Here is a 22,219-nt window from a genome sequence, read left to right on the forward strand (position 1 = left end):
GCTGGCAGAAATTGCCGTTTATGATCCTTTGGATCCAGATACTGATGGGGTGTAAAGTGGAGACTGGGGACTGTATTGGTGTTCTGAGGGGGGAAGAGAAGGGATGAGGACCACAGTGCGCAAAATCGGTCGGATGTGGCTGAGGGTCTTACCAGCCATTGTGGGGAATCCTCCATTACATAAAAATGACCCCAAGCTTCTAATTGTCTGCCACTTCAAAATAGCATGTTCCTGGCCAATGTTTTTGACTCTGGCCTACTGCGTTACTCCAATGAGGCTCAGCACAAGCTGGAAGATCAGCATCTTGTTTTCTATTTGAGAACGCTGCAGCCTTAAGGACTCCATAACTTTAGTTCAATAACTTTAGGACCTGATCACCCCTCTGTCACCCACCTTATACCCCAGGATTGTCGTCACATGGGTTATTTGCAGCACAGCTGATCCATTTTTAATTACTAGCTCTCTTCATTATCAACTTTTCTCCTGCTGCAGCTTACCACTATTTGTCCTGTTGCTTGTCTATCGCCTTTACCTCCCTCTGAGCAAGGACCGGCCTAATCCTCTCACTCCTTTAACCTCACCCCTTGTCTTCACCATACTACCACCTTCCCTAGCTCGTAGAGGTTTGAAGAAAGATCACTGGACCCAAAACATTGATTCTGCTTTCTCTCCACAGATGCTGCCAGACCTGAATTTTTCCAGCAATTTCTGTTTCATTTCCAGCATCACAGTTTTTGTCTTTTTTTGTTCCTTGTGTATTTGCAATTCATTCTCCTGACTTGTTCTCAGATTAGTTTGCTTCCAACTTCCAAATATCTAATTTGGATTCAATTCCATGTTGATTCAACAATAAATTGAGGTATTATGCACAGCACTCCTTACCCATCCTCAGCAACTTTCTTTCCTCCTGGAATGAGGATGTCGCAGGTTAGGATAGCATTTTTATTATCTATCCCTAATTCATGTAAAACCGGTTTTATATTACACTGGAGCAATGCCAATAGTCTAAATTAAACTTCTGTATGTTATGTTCAGCCAAATTCACCAAAGCCAATTGGATAATTTCTTTGTGGCAAGCTAGAGGAATCAAGAGCATTCTATTTCTTTTTATAGCAATTTAAGAGCAGTTTTAAAGGATTGGGGAACTGTGGGTTGGAGGTGTAGAAACAAGGAAGGAGAGAAACAGTAGAGGTGGTGCTAATGTCACTGGACTTGGAAACCAGAATGCTAGCTGGGAAATTAGTTCAAGACACACCATGCCAGGTGGTGAAATATGAACTCAATTTTAAAAAAAAAAACTGGAAAAAAAAGTTGGCCTAAAGTAGTTGCAATGCCGTGGTGTTGAAAATTGTGCAGTAGAAATAATGCGACCTACAGGAAGAATTTTCAACTGATTACTCTCGATTGGCATCTATACCTGCTGGCTGCACTACATTCTAGCCAGTCTTCTGATCCCATCCAGTGGTAACGCTGCATAAGTCGGATGCCAGAATGAAACCTGCTTTGATAGATCAAGGGCTGAATCTTAAACTTGACAAAACTGAAAGAATTTTTGAGAGGGTTTCGCATCATGAAATGTCTATCACCCTATTTTACAAAGCCTGCCTGACTTCTTACCTACCCCATCCTTTGGTGCCCCTCTCGCACATTCTAGCACCATCATACCATGTGCGATTTTCAAAACAACTCACCATTTCCTGGATATCCCAGAATTCACCAACATCTGAGTTGCAACACCATCTTTAAAAAGATATTGTGCACTCAACCAAGAGCTGCCCCGTGGTTCCTGACATTGACCCTGGATGTGGCAGACCATGGAAAATTGGTGTCTCTTTGTGGGCAGGGACATGGAGATGCTGGGGATAGAGTGATGTTTGAGGCAGGACGCCCTTTTCTCCCAGGCCAACAGAGGACGCCATTCTACTGGAACCACGCCAACCTGGACCAGGGTTACCGTCCAGGCCAGTGCAGCCTTAACCACCTGAAGGAATGCACCGAATGTTAGAAGAAAATCAATGACCTTCTCCACTCAAAGTGCCACCATTTCTTGTTGATCCTTCACACTTACTCTATTTCTGCTACTGTACCCACCATTTACTGCGACATCTTCTCCACTCACTCATCCTTGCTAACATCTGACCCTGAATCACATCCACATAGGAGAAAGTGAGGATTGCAGATGCTGGAGATCAGAGTAGAGTGTGGTGGTGGAAAAGCACACCAGGGCAGGCAACGTCCAAGGATTAGGAGAATTGATGTTTCGGGCATAAGCCCTTCATCAGAAAAAGGATTCTCTTCTGCATAGTCTACTTACCCTTTCAGGGCATCCTCCCACATGCACCAGAAGTAACAGTGTGCCACCCACCATTCTCTCCCTCACCCACTATGTGCAGACTTTCCTGACTCCGACTACCTTGAGCAGCTGGCTGACTAATTCCCAAGACTCTGCTGATTTTTTTTTTTGCAGTTGGTTACCATAATGATTAGTCACTGAAACAGATCCACCTGAGTCTGCAGATATTCTTTAACATCTGAAGATAGTTTTTAAACAAAAAGAGAAAAAAGCTCTTGATACAAACAACAAAATCAAGTTTCAAACTGCTCCTCAATACTGTCCTTTTTACTGTTAGTCAGTTCCAGTGAAATTTCACTCTTATCCCAACTCTAAATTTTTAAATTAATACATTGCTCCCAGCTTCTTATCCTCAAGCTGAAGACACATTTTCAAGATGCTTTTCCAAGTCTATTAGCACAAATAATACGTAATGGCTTTCACAAAGCTCTTCACTAGAGAGCGCACGAGCTGACTGATTATCTGATACCGATTAACCATGACACCTAGCGCTGGGCATGAGAATCGTGTAACAGCGCATAGGAGTTCACTCTATTTAAAAACTTGGCAATTCACAAGTTGCATTACAGACATATTAGTATTTAATAAACATGCATTATAGGAGAACTACCTGTAGTTTTTAATCAAAGCAGTTTATGTATTCGTTTTAATTCCGGTTCTATTGGACCTTTGTTTTTGACCTGGCTCTCTCGGACTCCAAGTCAGTTTGAACACTCTTAGTCTCATACCAGAGGCTTTTAAAAACATTTTCCTGATGGGATAATAGAAATATGGAGTGCCTTTCCTCCAAAAGAAATGGGCTCAAATGAGCTTTTCAGCAAGGAGCCTCATATGATTTTCATTTTATTGACGAATGTAAAATGTTAGGGATGTAGGGTTACTTGCTGAGCTGAAAGGTTCATTTTCAGACGTTTGTCACCATACTAGGTAACATTTTCAGTGAGCCTCTGGACAAAGCACTGCTGATGATTCCTGCTTTCTATTTATATGCTTGGGTTTCTTTGGTGATGTCACTTTCTGTTCTTTTGCTCAGGGGGTGATAAATGTGTTCCAAGTCTGTGTGTGTTGATAGAATTCTGGTTGGAATGCCATGCTTCTAGGACTTCTTGCGTGTCTCTCTGTTTGGCTTGTCCCAGTCAAAGTGGTGTCCTTCCTTATCTGTATGTAAGGAGACTAGTGAGAGAGGGTCATGCCATTTTTTGGCTAGTTGATGTTCATGTATCCTGGTGGCTAGTTTTCTGCCTGTTTGTCCAATGTAGTGATGTTACAGTTCTTGCACGGTGACTGCCAGACTACTCAGACATCATGCCAGCATGGTAGCCCACAAACCCACCAACACACTAAAACTGGTAATGAACTTGAAAGACCCTATACACACAACAAGCAAAACTAATGTCATTTACAAAATACCATGCAACACATTCATCCTGGGACAAGCCAACGGACACTTATGTGAATTCCTAGAAGCATGGCATTCCAGCCAGAACTCTTATCAACAAACACATTGACTTGGACTTGGACCCCATTTACCACCCCCTGAGAAAAAGAACAGAAATGACGTCACCAACCAAAAGAAACCCAAACATATAAATAGAAAACAAGAATCATCAGCAGTGCTTTGTCTAGAGGTTCACTGAAGATGTTACCTAGTATGGCGATGAAACGTCTGAAAGTGAACCTTTCAGTTCAGCGAGCAAACCTACGTCCAGAACCTCAACCTGAGCCACAAATCTTCTCAAAACTCAATAAAAAGTTAGGAAATATAAGCAGTAAAGATGGAAATTTTATGTACTCTATAATTAAATGGTTGATGCACTGAGGGATCTGGCGCTTAATGTGAATGATCAGTTAAGTAACTTGAAAATAAAACTATTATGTGAAGTGCATGATCATCCAGTGAAGATGAGAGGATTATGCCAGTTTATAGGGATTTAGTTACTCTTTGCTTTAACAGTATCACTGGACATTGTTTCTTCTAGACTTTACTATTCCAACATACTCCTGGATTGCCAGCACTTAGCTGCCCTCTAAATTTGAGTCTATTCAAAACTGTCTGCTTATTTTTGTGTTATGTCCTGTTACATTGGCTTCCAGTTAAGCAACATCTTGGTTTTAACTTTCTCATTCCTGTTTTCAAATCCCTCCATAACCTTGCCCTTCTCTAGCTCTGAAATCTCCTACAGACTCTCAGCCTTGTGTGATATTGCACATCTAATTTAGGCTTCTTAACCGTCCCTCGTTTTTGTTCAGTCGGTCTTTGGTATCTGTCCCTTCACTTGTCTCAGCCCTAACTTTGGAAATTTCGTAATTGTACCCTTTTGCTCTATTTTGCTTTCCTCCTTTTAAGACACCATTTAAAATCCACCTCTTTGACCAAACTGTTTGCCATCTAACTAAATGTCTGCTTATGTGGTTCAGTAATGTGCATTTTGCTTCACAGTGCTCATTTTAAGTGTTATGTAAATGTCTGTTGTACATAAAACATGTTTAATTTTCTTTTTCTTGAATAGGTTTTACAGCAAATTTTGAAGATGATTTTGCCATTGGGGTTGTTGATTTTATCTGCATCACAGATTCACATAAGCTTTATGGTGTATTTTGTTGCTTTTCTCCACCTGTGGCCTGTGGAAGGTGACATTATTGCAGTAAGTATAGCAATCATAAAAAAAATTCAAGACTTTGATTGCAATGCAAAATATGTAAATTTTAGTTCGTTTTGGAAGGCAGCATTTCTGTCAAAATAAATTTGTGCAAAATTCTTTAACATAACCGGGGGGTGGTCACAGTATGGATAAGCCCATAGATCATAGAATCCCTACAGAGTAGAGGCAGGCCATTCAGCCCATCGAGTCCACACTGACCCTTCAAAGGGCTTCCCATCCAGACCGTCCCTATCCCTGTAATTCACATGACTAGCCTACACATCCCAGGACACTACGGGCAATTTAGCACGGCCAATCTTTCTAAACTGCATGTCTTTGGATTGTGGGAGGAAACTGGAGCACCCAGAGTGTGCAAACTCCACACAGTTGCCTGAGGGTGAAATCAAACCCACGTCTCTGCTGCTGTGAGGCAGCAGTGCCAACTACTGAGCCACCGTGCTGCCCCAATTATGTATCCTAGGAAAGTGAGACAGTGATCTCTTGTCTGTGCTGAGTGAGGTGGTTTCTCTGAAAAGTCAATGATGAAATTACATTGTTATACAGGAAGAAGTTGATCCCATGTCTGTTTTATGAAGATGAGTTTAATTCTTAGTGTAAAGATTTTTGTTATGGGTCAGCAGTTCTGCCGTCCTGAGTTCAATGAAGGGAACCTGTTAAATTACATTAACGAATAATTTTGTGAGATGGCACCAGGAAAAAAATTAATTATAGGAACTGTAGATTTGCAAAAAAGCAACTTGTATATTTCAGTGAAAGAAAACCGGTTTTTCTGATTGTAAATGTAACTGAGTGCTCTTGAGGCCCCACGCTATTTGATTGTTAGTGTTCTTTGAGCAACTATGAATGAACAATAGATAATTCCTTGGCGGCACGGTGGCACAGTGGTTAGCACTGCTGCCTCACAGCGCCAGAGACACCGGTTCAATTCCCGCCTCAGGCGACTGACTGTGTGGAGTTTGCACATTCTCCCCGTGTCTGCGTGGGTTTCCTTCAGGTGCTCCGGTTTCCTCCCACAGTCCAAAGATGTGCAGGTCAGGTGAATTGGCCATGCTAAATTGCCCGTAGTGTTAGGTAAGGGATAAATGTAGGGGTATGGGTGGGTTGCGCTTCGGCGGGTCAATGTGGACTTGTTGGCCCGAAGGGCCTGTTTCCACACTGTAATGCAAACTAATCTAATCTAATCTAAATCAAATAAAAACAAAGCACTGGAGAAACCTAGCAGGTCAACTGTGACTGTGAAGAGAGAGTGAGTTAGTGTTTTGAGTTTGACCTGAGTCCTCTTCAGAACTTGGGAGAATTGCTTTTCATTGTTACCCAGATCTCAAAAATTGTTTTTGAATTAATGTTGCAGTATGCTTCCTAGTTTGATTTGCCTCAATTAAATTCTGCGCAAAACTTAGTCTGCATAACCAGGAAACATTTTGATCACTTTAATATAAACTGTACATCTAATAATATAATGCACTATTTAATGGCTGTCTGAAACTAATTCTTTGTGTTAATATTTTTCAGCACTCCGCTGATAACCAAACACAGAACTTTGATGATCTCCCATCAAGATTTGGTTACCGGCTTCCTAAAGATGGTTTAAAGGTAATTCATTAATTGAAGAGGGCAGCTCTTGTTGTGAATCAACACTGATTTCTACAATAATCTGTCATCCATGTTCCTTTTCCCATTGTCTGGGTCTTATGCTCAGGAAACCCTTCCACAAATCTCCCTGAATTTTGACCTCACTTTCTTTTAATGAGGTGGAGGTGGAGGTGCCGGTGTTGGACAGGGGTGGAAAACATTCGAAGTGTCTCAACACCAGGTTACAGTCCAACAGGTTTCAACTAACTTCCCTTCCCAGCTCCTCCTCCATCCTCCCTTCCATTTCCTCTGATCAAACCTTCCTTCCAGCTACTAACTGGATTCATTCCTTCCATTGACCAACCAGGTCGTGCCCTCTACCTGTGTTCACCTGACCACCCCTAGCCCTGAAGAAGGGTTACACCCGAAACGTTGACCTCCCCACCACCTGATGTTGCCTGGCTTACTGTGTTCTTCCAGCCTCCTGCTTGTCTATGTTGGATTCCAACATCTGCAGTTTTTTTGTCTCTAGCTGTTCCTTTTAAGGCATTTCTTAAAATATACCTCTTTTCCCAATATTTTAGTCACCTTGCCTGTTATCTATTTTGGTGTCACATTTTGATTGATTCTTCTGTGAATTGCTTTGAAATGTCTTTCTGCATTGAAAGTAGTGGGGGATTGGGGGGGGGTAAATACCAGAAGTTGTGAAATTGTCTCCTAGAACTTGGCTAGCCAGGACTGCACAGAGGTCTCTGGGGAAGTGCTTGTTGTCTATGTGGTGCTTCCATTCAATAGTAGGCTTAAATTTAGAAAGCTAGTGTGGAGGACCGGAGGTGTGATCATGGTGAACCGTAGTCAAAATTGAAGGTTTTAATAGATAATGTTGTGGATGTGCTACATTCATGAGTTATATATGTTCATACATCCCTTAATGATTTGCTGAGTTGTCTTGGTGTAGAAGGTAACACTAAATTATGTGCTAATAAGTTATGATCGTGGGAAACAATAGAATTGCTGTCTTGTTTTTCCATTCCACTGATCACAACAGGACATTTTTAGAATGAATACTCCTGCCAATTCAGTGAGCATTTAAACTGTTTTCTGTGACTGTAAAATATAAGCAAGTTTCTTTAAAATCCAATAGTAATTGTACTTGATCTAGATAATTATAATAACACTTCAATGTTCTGTCATTCATTCAGGAGTGTCCACATGCACGTACAGGTTTCAAAGTATGAAGAGAGGCTAGCCAGTTTAAAAGTGCCAAAAACGGTGCCATATACAGATTCATTAACGGAGTGCCTTGGATGGTTTCAGATTGGGCTGTTGGAAAAGCAACCTCACTGTCTCCTGGTTTCAGATTGGGCTCAGTCATCTTTGTGAATTGTGACAGGATGATTTATAGATGTTGACATGCATTTTTTTTTGGATCTGGAATTGGCAGGTTGCTTTTTAGATGCTGCCTGTAATATGTAGCTGGTCATATCACATGTATCTGGAGGTGTTGGTGTTGAGCTGGGTTGGACAAGGTCAAAAATCACAGTACGCCAGGTCATAGTCCAGCAGGTTTATCCAAAAAAAAAACCTTTTCAGAGCCTCAAACCACCTCCACGTGCTAGCAGGTGTAGTGTGACTTTTTTTGGCCAAATAGTTGGGGCCTATTTGCAGTGTTGCTGATAAGGAGTCAATCTTATAGTGCACTGATCTATAGCAATCCAAACTGACCAGTTAAATGTAGATTTGTGGTTGTAACAAACCCACTGGCCAGTTTCTCAATTAAGGTATCCAGGAAAGGAGGCACATTTAAGTATTCCATTTCAAATGTGAGTTTGAGTGCAGGATTTAATCCATTAAGACACAAGACAATTCTTGTATGCACCTAGGGATTCAGATCCAGCAGGGTAACTAGATTTTTCCATAAAGTACTGCAGGTGGACTAAATTCGAGCAGTGGGAATTCCATCCCCATGGGCAGAATTGGTGGGAACTGCAAGATTGTGGCTAGCCTGTGAAGGAGGCCTGATGGAACTCTATCCAAAAATTTGGTGATAATAGGGAGAGGACTTAATCCAATCCTATATCGTGTATATAATTAAACTGCTTTGTATGAGTGGTGTTGTCCAGAGATTTAAGAGCATTTTTCCTGGTAAACAGTCAGAACACATTTGAAAAAGGAGAATCTTTGCATCTTCAAATTGTAATGCAACAGAAACATGACCTTGTGACCACAGCTGACCTGCAGCAGTTCAGAATAATTTACTTTCTCAATTCTGCACGGTGACAAATAAACAATGGACCTAAGAACTTTGCTATACTGTACATTTGCTTTTCCTGAGAATGTTGGAAACAGAATATTTCAACAGTGCTAGTCAACTGTAAGTAACTGATAAAAGGTTAATTTAGTTATGTTGATTTGCATGTTAAGTCAATGTTCTGACTGATCTACAGCATAGGTTGCATCTTTGCAGAGAGTTGCTTATCAGGTAGCTAGCAAATTTGGAAGAATGATAATTTTGCAAAAAAAAAGCCGTACATTACTTATATAATTGGTCTAATTGTAAGAAGTGCTATGCGAGCACTGTATACCCCAAACTATCATTCTATTTGGAACCCATTCTTCCCATTTTGAGTTGATGCTGAAGTATGCTATTGCTATGGTATCCCTGCCATTGTGTATTTTGATGTGCAGATCAAAATTGTTGCTTGGTCCTTGGTGTGCACAGGCTATTATTTTCATATGTTAGCACTTTTGAAGTATAGTATTTATAATTGGCTATGAAGTGATTTGAGACATCAAAAACTGTTAGAGGTACAATATGGCATGCATGTTTATTTCTTCTTTGAATAACAATAACAGTCTTTTCATATATCCCGCCAGTGTAGTGAAACATTCCAAGGTATTTCACAAAGCTAATTTGACAATCAGCCACACGAGATATTACAACAGAACCAAAAATTTTGAACAAGTTAGTGTTGAGTGAATTAAAATCTAGAACACAACAGGGGAGGGAATTCAAGCGTTGTAGGCATGACCACCAGTGATGGAATAATTTAAGGTCAGGGATGTGATAGAGCTTGCAATTGCACAAGCTTGCAAAATAATAAGAACACAAGTAGACCATACAGCCCCTTGAACCTGTTCCACTTGGTCATGTCATAGCTTATCCTTGACCTTTGCTTTCCTGCCTGATTCCTATTTAAGAATCTAAAAATCTTATCAGTCTCACCCTTTGATCAGTAATTGAGTAAGCTCATGACCCTATTGGTCTTAATTTCCAAAGTTTCATGACCTTCTGAAGAAATTTCTCTGCATTTCAGTTTGAAGTTGTGGTGCCTTTACCTTAAACAATGAGAGAAATTTTTCAGATGCCCAAACAACTGCTGAAAATGTCCACCCAGAAATGCTCCCTATTGATTTTGGTGCTCTCATTGACCCTGAAGTTGGAAGATGGGGGATTCCAGTAATGGAGATGCCAATTCCTACCAACTCCCAAGCAGATTAGCCCTGTGCCAAATGACCTTAAGGTGTGAAGAAAGGAAATGTTGTGGAGGTCTTCAGAGCAAGAAGAATGTCATACAGGAGCAAGGAGCAGGACAAAAGGGATCAAAAGGTGTGGGGAGAAAGCAGGAGCAAAATTGGATGGTCAGCTGTGATCAGAGAGAATGGTAGAGCACCTCTCGATGGCCTGAATGGCTTACTCTTTTCCCCTATGGATATTGTCTGAAAACTTCAATTTAGCGGAGGTGTTGAGCGGTATAGTGAGGTAGAGCTCTGTCATCCACTTACATGTGCAAATGTTGTGTTTTCACATGATGTCACTGGGAGGCGGCATGTATATGAGAAACAAGAAGGGATCAGAATTTGTTTGTTGAGCAGACATTATAGTTAATAGAGTAGAAAAGATTTTTGAATTATCCTCACATGAAAATTACAGCAGTACTGAGTTGGAATTTTCAGTACTGTTGACTGAGCATCGGCAGGCTAAATTTGGTAGAATTCTAGATTATTCAGATTGGAGCCTTTTTAGATTTCTGCAGTGTGACCAAAAGTGGTATTTAATCTGACGCAGTTGTTAAATGATTGTGTGCGTGCACACACAAAAATGACTAGAGCATGGATTGATGGCCCTCTGCAGGTTTTACAGTGAAGTGATTTTACTGAACATGGTGTACTGTAGGTTTTTGAACAGCAGAGGGTACTGCAGTAATCTTTTTGCTTCAAGTCCTAATAACTTTCTTCATAAAGATATGTCAAGCAGCGAGAATAGGAACAACGTTCTTGATACCTATTCACAAATTAGTAGTAGTGAAATGTAATCTTGAAATTGATAATTTATAAACATGATCTTATTCTCTCGTACCTGCAGTGTATACCTGTTTACCCAATGCCTAACATAATCAGAGCTTAAAGAACTTTGCAAAGCTCCTGACATGACTAAAGTAATCATTGGTCTGGTGAAACTCCAGTCTGGCAGGATCTGTAGAGAAGGTAGAGTTAACATTGGGTCCAGTGACCCTTTTTTTAGTACTAGTAATAGCTATGGAAAGCTGGCATGTAAACAAGTAAGCAACATGTGGAGGTGGAGCCCTCAGGAAGAGAAAGACCGGCAGAAAAAGGTTGGATAGTGATAAGCCAGAAAGAAAAAAAGTTGATGGGGACCATAATTAGGATAAAATGGATTAGATGTGCTGAAAGCAGCCCATGTGATGACAGGACCTGGGGTGGATAAAGGATATGAGAAAAGGTGTAAATGCCTGAAAATATTTGAACATTTATATCAACTCCTGAAGGCTGCAGTGGTCCCAAGCAGAAAATGAGATGTTGTTCTTCGAGCTTGCATTGAGTCTCAGTAGAGCACTGCGGCAGCCCCAAGACACGTTTTCCAGGATATATGGTAATGTCTTGCAGTGGCAAGCAACTGAAAGTTTAAGCACCCTATTGGTGATGTGGCAGTGAAGAGAAGAGGTGAGAGCAGAAGTGTTGGAAATAGGTCAGGACACAGCTAAGGGCCCTGTCAGCCACTGGCAGGAATCCTTGTTTGAGGAAAAAAGTAGACTCTTTTGAGCTCCCAATCTCACGTAAGGTGATATCATTAGGACAGATGTGGCAGATATGGAGAGACTGGGAGAATTTCCAGCATCTGCAGTTTTTTTGGTTTTATTTATGATCACTGATCTGTCTTTGCTTACTGCACTCACCTGTTGAGTGGTGATACAGTTGGAAAATCAGGTTTAATTACAAAAAATTAGGAATTACAAGTTATCTCGACTGGACGAGCACAATCACAGCATAATTATAGCATATGAGGCCAGTTAGCTGGCTGTCTGTGTCAGCTCTCTGCAGAACAAATTCTGCTAAATTCTCTCCCTGCCCTTACCATTAGCCTGAAAACTTACCTTCAGGTATTTCTCCAAATCCCTTTTTGAAAATGCTGGTGATACCTGCCTCCACCGTGTACTCTCTGCTGTAATTCTTAATCACTGTAAGGAGCTTTCTCCTGATGTAATCATTGATTTAGAGTCATAGAGATGTATAGCACGGAAACAGACGCTTTGGTCCTACCCGTCCATGTTGACCAGATATCTCAACCCAGTCTAGTCCCACTTGCCAGCACCCGACCCATATCGCTCCAAACCCTTCCCATTCATATACCCATCCAAATGCCTTTTAAATGTTGCAATTATACCAACCTCCACCACCTCTGGCAACTAATTTCATGCATGTACCACCCTCTGTGAAAAATGTTGCCCCTTAGGTCTTTCTTATCTTTCCCCCCTCACCCTAAACTTATGCCCTCTAGTTCTGGCCCCTCACCCCAGGGAAAAGACCTTGTCTAATTATCCTATCCATGCCCCTCTTAATTTTGTAAACCTCTATAAGGTCACCCCTCAGCCTCCGACGCTCCAGGAAAAACAGCCCCAGCCTGTTCAGCCTCTCCCTATAGCTCAAATCCTCCAACCCTGGCAACATCCTTGTAAATGTTTTCTGAACCCTTTCAAGTTTCACAATATCTTTCTGCTAGGAAGGAGACCAGAATTGCACGCAATATTCCAACAGTGGCCTAACCAATGTCCTGTACAGCCGTAACATAACCTCCCAACTCCTGTACTCAATACTCTGACCAATAAAGGAAAGCATATCAAACGCCTTCTTCACTATCCTATCTACCTGCGACTCCACTTTCAAGGAGCAATGAACCTGCACTCCAAGGTCTCTTTGTTCAGCAACACTCCCTAGGACCTTACCATTGTGTATAAGTCCTGCTAAGATTTGCTTTCCCAAAATGCAGCACCTTCCACTTTCTGAATTAAATTCGATCTGCCACTTCTCAGCCCACTGGCCTATCTGATCAAATCCTGTTGTAATCTGAGATAACCTTATTTGTTGTCCACTACACCTCCAATTTTGGGGTCATCTACAAACTTACTAACTGTACCTCTTATGCGCACACCCAAATCGTTTATATAAATGACAAAAAGTAGTGGACGCAGTACCGATCCTTGTGGCACTCCACTCCAGTCTGATAATACAACTCTCCAACACCACCCTCTGTCTTCTATGTTTGAGCCAGTTCTGTATCCAAATGGCTAGTTTTCTCTGTATTCCATGAGATCTAAGCTTGCTAACCAGTCTCCCATGGGGACCCTTGTCAAACGCCTTACCGAAGTCCATATAGATCACATCTACTGCTCTGCCCTCATCCTCTTTGTTACTTCAAAAAACTCAATCAAGTTTGTGAGGCATGATTTTCCATGCACAAAGCCAGTCTTTGCCTTTCCAAATACATGTAAATTTTATCTCTCCGGATTCCCGCCACCAACGTCAGGCTCACTTGTCTATAGTTCCCTGGTTTGTCCTTGCCACCCTTCTTAAACAGTGGCACTGCGTTAGCCAACCTTCAGTCTTCCGGCACCTCACCTGTGACTATTCACAGCAAGAGGCCCAGCAATCACTTCTCTAACTACCCACAGAGCTCTCGGGTACACCTGGTCAATTCCTGGGGATTTATCCACCTTTGTGTTTCAAGAGATCCAACACTACTACCTCTGTAATATGAGAATTTTTAAGGTGTCATTATCTATTTCCCTATGTTCTATATCTTCCATAATCTTTTCCACAGTAAATACTGATTCAAAATACTCGTTTATGTATCTCCCTCATTTTCTGCGGCTCCGCACAAAGGCCGCCTTGCTGATCTTTGAGGGGCCCTACTCTTTCCCTAGTTATCGTTTTGTCCTGAATGTATTTATAAAAACGCTTTGGATTCTTCTTAGCTTTGGCAAATAGAATTATCTCATGTCCCCTTTTTGCCCTCCTGATTTCACTCTTAAGTATACTCCTACTGCCTTTATGCTCTAAGGATTCACTCGATCTGTCCTGTCTATACCTGACACATGCTTCCTTCTTTTTCTTAATCAAACCCTCATGTCTTTAGTCATCCAGCATTCTCTATACCTACCAGTCTTTCCTTTCACCCTAACAGGAATATACATTCTTTGGATTCTTGTTATCTCATTTCTAAAGGCTTCCCATTTTCCAGCCATCCTTTTACCTGCGAACATTTGCCCCCAATCAGCTTTTGAAAATTCTTGCCTAATACCGTCAAAATTGGCCTTTTTCCAATTTAGAACTTCAACTTTTAGATCTGGTCTGTCCTTTTCCATCACTTTTTTCAAACTAATAGAATTATGGTCGCTGGCCCAAAAGTGCTCCCCCACTGACAACTCAATCACCAGCCCTGCCTTATTTCCCAAGAGTAGGTCAAGATTTGCACCTTCTCTAGTAGTTACAGCCATATACTGAATCAGAAGATTTTCTTGTGTACATTTAACAAATTCCTCTCCATCCAAACCCTTAACACTATGGCAGTCCCAGTCGATGTTTGGAAAGTTAAAATTCCCTACCATAACTACCCTATTATTCTTACAGATAGCTGAGATCTCCTTACAAATTTGTTTTTCAGTTTCCCTCTGAATATTGGGGGGTCTATAATACAATTCCAAAAAGGTGATCATCCCTTCTTATTTCTCAGTTCCACCAAAATAACAGCCAGAAATTTTTCCCGTCCTCCATCCTGGATTATCATCTTTTGACAGTCACTGTAATTTGGTGCCCTTGGCCTTTCCACAAATGAGAATGGTTTCTTTCAGTCGACTGTATCTGGATCCCTCATAATTTTAAATCACCTCTATCAATTCTCTGCATTCTTTCTCCATTTAAAAAAACAACTCTAACTGGCTATCCAATTTGGAGTATTGAAGATCTCTAATATTGAAGATGAGACAATTGCACATAAAAATTGTCTGCTTTAAATTCCTTAATGTTTAATGATTTGAATTGAAATTCAGAATGTTTGAGTTAGTGATTAAAATGCAAGATGGCATTCTGCATGGAGAAATGTAATTGCTGTTGTCTCTAAGAAAAACAAATCAAAATTTTTCTTTGTTAGAATTGAGGAATTGAGGAGAAACAAAAGAGTTTGGTGTATTAAAACATAATACAGTACAACATACAGTAATACAACAATATACTGATCTGATAACCCCACCCACCCATTATGTTTAACCAAAAAATTTCAAAACCAGCCAGTTGTCACTATTCCCTTGGTATCTTCATCTGTACTTTCCTAGGTCTTTTCTTCAGTCTCCTGCTTCACAAGTATCATATGAAAAGGTAGGAGAAAGTGAGGACCCCAGATGCTGGGGATCAGAGCTTAAAATTGTGTTGCTGGACAAGTGCAGCAAGTCAGGCAGCATCAAAGGAGAAGGAGAATCGACGTTTCGGGCATAAGCCCTTATGCCCAAAAAGTCAATTCTCCTTCTCCTTTGATGCTGCCTGACCTGCTGCGCTTTTCCAGCAACACATTTTTAAGCTAATATGAAAAGGTCCCTTTCATAGAGGCTCTGCAGACCATCTGTTTGTTGGTGCTCTTTGGTATCTTGGGGCATAATTTAAGTTGATTGGCCAAATTACAATTTGCGTACCACAGCAATGCAGCTGGTTGTTTCATAACCAAATGTTACATTTTAAAATTTTTCAACACCCTCTGTGCCTCCCTAGGTCCGTGCCAGCTTCCACTCTCTTTAAGGTACAGTATAAACCTATACCTACACCTTCATAACAGGGAGATGAGGATTGTTACACTTCTGTTTAGCATTTCCATGGCTCCAAAGGAGAATAAATGCAGGGAGCATGAGATGGTTAGTGATCATCCTGGAGTAGAAGCAATAGCAGATGAACTGCTAGTTTGTGAATGTGAATTATCAAAATTACATGTAACCTTTAAAGCGAACATGTTGGGTGAACCTGAAGAAAAATGGCAATTAAAGATGCCTGAAGTCCTGTAATCATAACAAAGGTCTTTACCTAAATCCCAAAAGGTGAGAGCTATAGCAGCAATGTGGCAAGCAACAAATGTTAAAAGTAGTGCAATGATTTGTTGGATTTGTCAACTGTTTCAACAACAATGTGCTGCATGATCTATCCCATCGACTGTCAAGGATGTACAGTGGTATAGGGTTGTCGAACATGAAGCAGTTTTCACTAAAATCAAACATCTAATAACTGCAGTGAGCGCTGAAATACTGTGATCTAAATGATGAAATCATCCTGCTGTGTGTTGCCAGTGAGACAGGACTTGAGCAACTGTAGTGTATACAGAACAATGCTTTGCTTAGATCAGGTATGTGCCTGGCGATTTTGTTTTTGCTTGTGATCATTCACATCAGTACCATCTTGGAAGGGATAAAGGGATAGTCAAGTCCAAACACTTTAAAGCGTTTTTCTTAAGGTTCTACTGTTCACTTGAAAGCATTTGGAAAGAATGTTAATCTTGGACCACAAGCAAGGGAAACATCTATTGACTGAAGCACCCCCTATGAAGTTAAAGATGCTGCAATAATATAAAATCTCTCATCTGATGTAAAATAGCAGCTTGATATGGTCCAAAAGTCGTCAACTCAGCAGAAACATTGAATCTAACAATAGCCATGTGACACCTATCATGAGCCACTTGCTGCAGGCATAGTTTTGCAGTCAATTCAGTAAAGACAGCACAAGTTAAATAAGTCCTGTGAGCTCAATAGTCTACATCCAATCAAGACATTTGTTTTTACCAGATTTCTGAATTTCATTTAACCAATAACACCTGGCAGATGTGACTTACTACTTTTGTTTGTAAACCACTACAACTTTATCTTTTAATGAAATGATTCTCCTCTGTTATGATGAGCGGCTAGTAAGACAAAGATAGCCTTTTATGAATTTGCATCACGGTGAAATTAATATTCAATGACCATCAAAATTGCACAACTGTTCCTAACCAGACTTTACGAAAAATAGGTTAGGACATCAAGCGCTTAACTGAAAAATTAATACTCCATAATTAAAATGATAAATTAAATTAAACTTTAGCAGGGCAAAGTTAAACAATAAGGTAATCTAATTGATGTAACTTAAAACTAATCTACTTTGATCATAATCCCCTTCTCAAAGACTGCCAGACATAGTTAAGTGGTAAATAGAAAGAAAGTATGTTGTGACATGGAGACAGCCGCACAGACTCAGCATTTCTGACAATGCTATGTGCAGGGGTATTGAGTTCCTAGCCTTACATGAAAATAAACTGCTTTTCCTCCCCCTTGTGAATGTATCTCATTTATTTCAGATTACTTACTAATTCAATAGGATTATTAATCCTCCTTTCATAACCTTACTACTTTATCTTCTCACTATTGCCATATATTTAAATCTTACATTCTTCATTAATATTCTGCAATGATGCTAGTGCTCCTGTAAGATGTGGGAGATCAGGGAGAGGTCAAATGTCCCTGAACTGTTAGCACTAAATGTGTCCACCTGCAAATCCTCTCATATGGGTTGCTTGGAGTGGTGGTTGGACTCAGGAGTGTACAAGAAGCAGAAAGTTTTACAGATAAGAGTTTCAGGAGTCACACTAAAGGTTTAACCTGTTAGATGGGTGACTACCAGGAGGGATGGGCAAGCAGTGCAGGAATGCCCCGGGGCTATTCCCTTCAAAACAAACCATGTTGGAAACTGTTGTGGGGGTACAGAAGGAACAGTGGCATCACGATTGGCTCTGTTATATAGCGAGGAGGGTTGAAGAGTAGGTGAGCAATAGTGGTCGAGGACTGTATAGTCAGTCCAGGTATTTCTGTGGCTGAGTGAGAATCCTCCCTGGTGTCAGGGTCAATGATGTCTCTCTGAGCTCATGACATTCTGAAAGGGGAGGGTAAATAGCCAGAGGTCATGGTCCATATTGGTGCTAATGAAATAGGAAGAGAGATGAGGTCCCGCAGAGAGAATTTGGGGAATTAGATAGAAAGTTGAAAAGTGGGACCTCTAGGGTTGTAATGTCAGGATTACCCTCTGACATGTGCTCGTGAGGCCAGAAATAGGATAATACAAGTGAATGAATGGCTAAAAGTGCTGGTAGAGGAGGGAGATCTTCAGATATCTGGATCATTGCGATCTTTCCAGAGCAGAAAGGACCTGTACAAGAAGAATGGATTGCACCTAAACTGAACGGGCATGGTATGCTGTGGTGGTGGTGATGGGAACCTGAGTAGTAACTCCGCATGTGCAGTGATTGAAAAGGTAGAAATGAAGGCAATATAGTCTAATATGAAGAACAGGAAGGTCCAAGTTAATGAATACAGTGGGACTGGCAGTCTAAATTTGTAATGTTTTTCAATGCATGGCACATAACCGGTAAGGCAGATGAGCTTAGAGTCTGGATTAGTGCAATTAACTATAATGTTGCAGCCATTATGGAAACATGGTTGAGAGGACAGGATTGGCAGTTCAGTGTTCCAGATGGGATAGAGGGGGAAGTCACATTAGTGATTTAAGGAGAATGTCACAGCTGGGAGAGTAGGCATCCCAGGAGGGCTTGTCTACTGGAGGCCATAATCCATAGAATTTGAGAGCGGAAGAAAATCACTGATGGGGTTATATTATATCCCTCCCAATAGCCAGCAAGATGTAGAAGAACAGATATGTAAATGTTTGGGAAAGATGTTTTAAAAAAAAAACACAGGTTATTGTAGTGGGTGACTTTAACTCACCCAGTATTGACTGGGACTCCATTAGTACCAGGGGCTGAGATGAGGCAGAATTTGTTAGGTACATCTGTGTGTTTCTTGAATAAAATGTAGATGGGCCAACCTGGGAAGGGGCTATACTCGACCCTGGATTGGAGGAAAGAGTCTGGCCAGGTAAAGTTTGTGAGGATGCATTTTGAAAACATTGAGCATAATTCCATAAGCATTAAGGTAGTTAAAAATAAGGGTAAGACTGGTCCTCACATGAAAGTGTTAAAGTGAAGGAAGGCTAATTATAAGAGTATTAGGCAGGAAGTAGAGAAATTGGAATTGGGGTGGTTATTTGAGGGTAAATCCATGTTTGACATATGGAAGCCTTTTTAATAACCAGTTGATCAGAGCTCAGGACCAGCATGTTCTTGTGAAGGTGAAAGATGAGGATGGCAAGATTCAGGAACCCTGGATGACAATGTTGAAAGATTGGTCAAAAAGTAAAAGGAAGCATATGTAAGGTTTGGTCATAGAAGTTGAGGATACTTATGGAGGGATATTTTCTTGGCTGGAGGTCTATGATCAGTGGTGTTCCGCAAAGATCGGTACTGGGACATCTGTTATTTGTACTTTATGTAAATGATTTGGATGACAATATAGGTGTTCTCTGGTAATTAATTTTTCAGACAATACAAAAATTGGTGGAATTGTGGATGATAAAGATGATTGGCAATAGATACAGCAGGATATAAATCAGTTGGAAACTTGGGTGGAGAAATGGCAGATGGACAAGTGAGGTGATGCAGTTTGGGAGGTCAAATTCAAGAGACAAGTATACAGTAAATGGCAGGGGCCCTTAGGAGCACAGAAAGATCTTTCGGCGCAAGTCCAAAGTCCTCTGAAAGTTGCAACAGAAGTAAATAAGGTGATAAAGAAGGCATATGACCTGCTTGCCTTTTGTCAGAACGTGGAGTATAAAGGTTTGTGAGTCATGTTGCAGCTATCTAAGACTTTAGTAGGGCCATATTTGGAATATTGTGTGCAGTTCTGGTTTCAACACTCTGTAATGATGTGGAGGCTTTGAAGAGGGTGGAAAAAGGTTTATCAGGATGTTTGAGTTTGGTGTGTATCAACTATAAAGAGTGGTTGAACATATTTGGATTGTTTTTGCTAGAGTGTCACAGCTGACGGACCATCTAATAAAGTTATATGAAATTGAGGCATGGATAGGGTGGATAATCAGAATCTTTTTCCCAGGTTGGAATTGTCATACGAAGATGCATCAATTTAAAGTGAGGGGGAAACGTTTAAAGGACGTGTGAAGCACTTTTCTTTTACATAGTGTGGTAGATGCCTGGAACTTGCTACCTGAGGAGGTGGTAGAAGCAGAAATGATACCAAAGTTTGAGGTACTCAGACACATGAACATGCAGGGTATAGAGGGAGACAAATTGTGTACAAGCAAATAAGATTGTTTAGAATGGCGTCGTGGCACAGATGTGGTGGGCTGTACTGTTTTGCATTCTATTTTGGTTCTGGTGATACCCATTCTTCGATGCAGCTTTCATATTGTCCAGAACAATGTCTTAATATAACACGAATGTGAATCTTTTCCCCCTACATCAGGCCTGTGGTGTCATGTTGATGATTATCATTTTCCTGAGACCAGACTTGAGGTTTTGTCTTGCTCTTAAATACTCATCAAGTCAGGTAGTATCTGTGGAGAAAGAAAGAGTTCATGTTTCTTGTCGCAGCCTTTCATTAGACCTTCTTACCAATATCTTACTTTTATCCTGAACTGTTTTACACTATCTGATGGCCATGTTATGATACATAGCATTCAAAACTGCTTGTTTCTTTTGCGGCATTTGGCCTGTTGCTGTGAGAGCACAGATTCCTTGCTGCAGAAGCTCCTTTTCACTTTGTTGCACTTATTTAGAATGTATTGCCCTCAGCTTTGCTGGTAGCTCAAATGTTATGCACACCCAACAGGATTTGCCTATGACCCTGTGTCTAGTTGTTTACAGCAAGTTTAGATGGGATGAGTTTGACTCAGTGCCTGCACCAAATTTTTTCAGGTCTTGCACTTCATATAAAGGTGAACAAGAGTTTAAATTATAGTTGAAAATAACTAATTAGACTCAATGCTGAACCTCTGATCTGTCACATTTCAGTGTGTTTTTTTAGTAACACCTTTTCCCTTTGGCAGTAAAATCATTCATTGTGCTTTCTGCCCTGCCTTCTCCTCAGATGTCTGATACTGCATTTACTGTAGGCCCTGTAATAATAATTTGTAGCCACCCTTTTTTGTTTCTGGTAGTAGTTTAAAAATAATGCTGTTGAAACTAACATTACTGATGTGATTGTGGTTGATCTGATAGTTCCAACTTCACTTTCCTGCCTATGCCTATAACCCTTGAACACTTTGCTGATTTAAAATATCTATTTACTTCCACTCTAAATATACTTAACAATCCTAACCTCCATGGCCTTCTGTAGAAAAGAATTCCATAGATTCACTACCCCAAGAAGAAATTTCCTCTCTTTTAAAAAAAGTGTGACCCCCCCCCCTTATTCTGAGATTATGCTGTCTCATCCTAGATTCTCCCACAAAGGTATGTGACCTCTTAGCATCCATCTCTTAAGAATCTTGTATATTTCAAAAAGGTTTTCTCTTATTCTAAATTCCAGTGAGTAAAAGCTCAACCTCTCAGTATAAGAAAATCCCTCCGTACCTGGGATTAGCATGGTGAACCTTTATCTGAACTGCCTCCAATACCAGTAATTCTTATCTTTGAACAGTTTTGGTCCCCTTTATTGCAGCATTTAGGTATGGCCCAACTTGTCATTCAAATAGATTGTGGTTGGTCTGATAGTTCCAAATTTTACTCCATTTCTTTTGACATTTCACTTGTTTTCCCTATTATGTGCTGAACTTGGATGCTAACTTTTTTGTGATATATGCTTAAGGACATCTAAATCCCAATCTGCTGCAGCTTTCTGCAGTCTTTCCCCATTTAGATAATCTCTACTATTCTTCAATGCAAAGTGCATAACCTCATTTTTCCACACTATATTCCACCAAGTTTTCACCCATGTTCTCTCAACCTGTCAGTATCCCTGTAGATTCTCTCAATCTTACTACTTTCCTTGCCACCTATTTACTTATTTTTAATTTGCTAACGTGATGACAGTAAATTCATTTTCCATGTTCAAATCATTAATAATTGTAAACAGTTGTGGGCCCTGCATGGCACTGATACCTCTGGCACTCCAGTAGTTACGTTGCCATTCCTGAAAATGGTGACTCTCCCACCCTTCCCCAACTCAGCTGATCCCAGCTTCTGTCTTCTATTAGTTTGTCGACCCTCTATCCATACCTACCCCATCGCATGCTACAAAGTGGCAGCAGAGTAGGCCTGTCCACTGTGTCCATTCTTCCTTTCTTCGTGTATTTTTTTTCTAATAAATAACTTTCTGGAGAGGCAGTGACTGTAGTGGTTTTGGATTTGTTGAATTTGACAGTTGGCTAGATGTCCAGTGTGAGGCAGCAGCTGCAGGCCTCACCTGAGACGGAG

The 22,219-nt window shown here is 40.7% G+C and overlaps 1 protein-coding gene across 1 annotated transcript in view; it reads left to right on the forward strand.

The window, feature by feature from the left end:
* The window catches only part of rnf13 (ring finger protein 13), a 264,854-nt gene that overhangs the window by 45,904 nt on the left and 196,731 nt on the right, over positions 1 to 22,219 (forward strand). The window contains exons 2-3 of the mRNA XM_087993332.1: positions 4,864 to 4,998; positions 6,529 to 6,609. Coding sequence (XP_087849458.1) covers positions 4,885 to 4,998; positions 6,529 to 6,609 — 195 coding nt within the window. The 5' untranslated portion in view covers positions 4,864 to 4,884. The remainder of the gene's footprint in view (positions 1 to 4,863; positions 4,999 to 6,528; positions 6,610 to 22,219) is intronic.

This window comes from Chiloscyllium plagiosum, unplaced genomic scaffold, assembly GCF_037043375.1.
Source record: "Chiloscyllium plagiosum isolate Xiang-an unplaced genomic scaffold, Cpla_swu_hap1 HiC_scaffold_13, whole genome shotgun sequence".
Classification (NCBI taxonomy): domain Eukaryota; kingdom Metazoa; phylum Chordata; class Chondrichthyes; order Orectolobiformes; family Hemiscylliidae; genus Chiloscyllium; species Chiloscyllium plagiosum.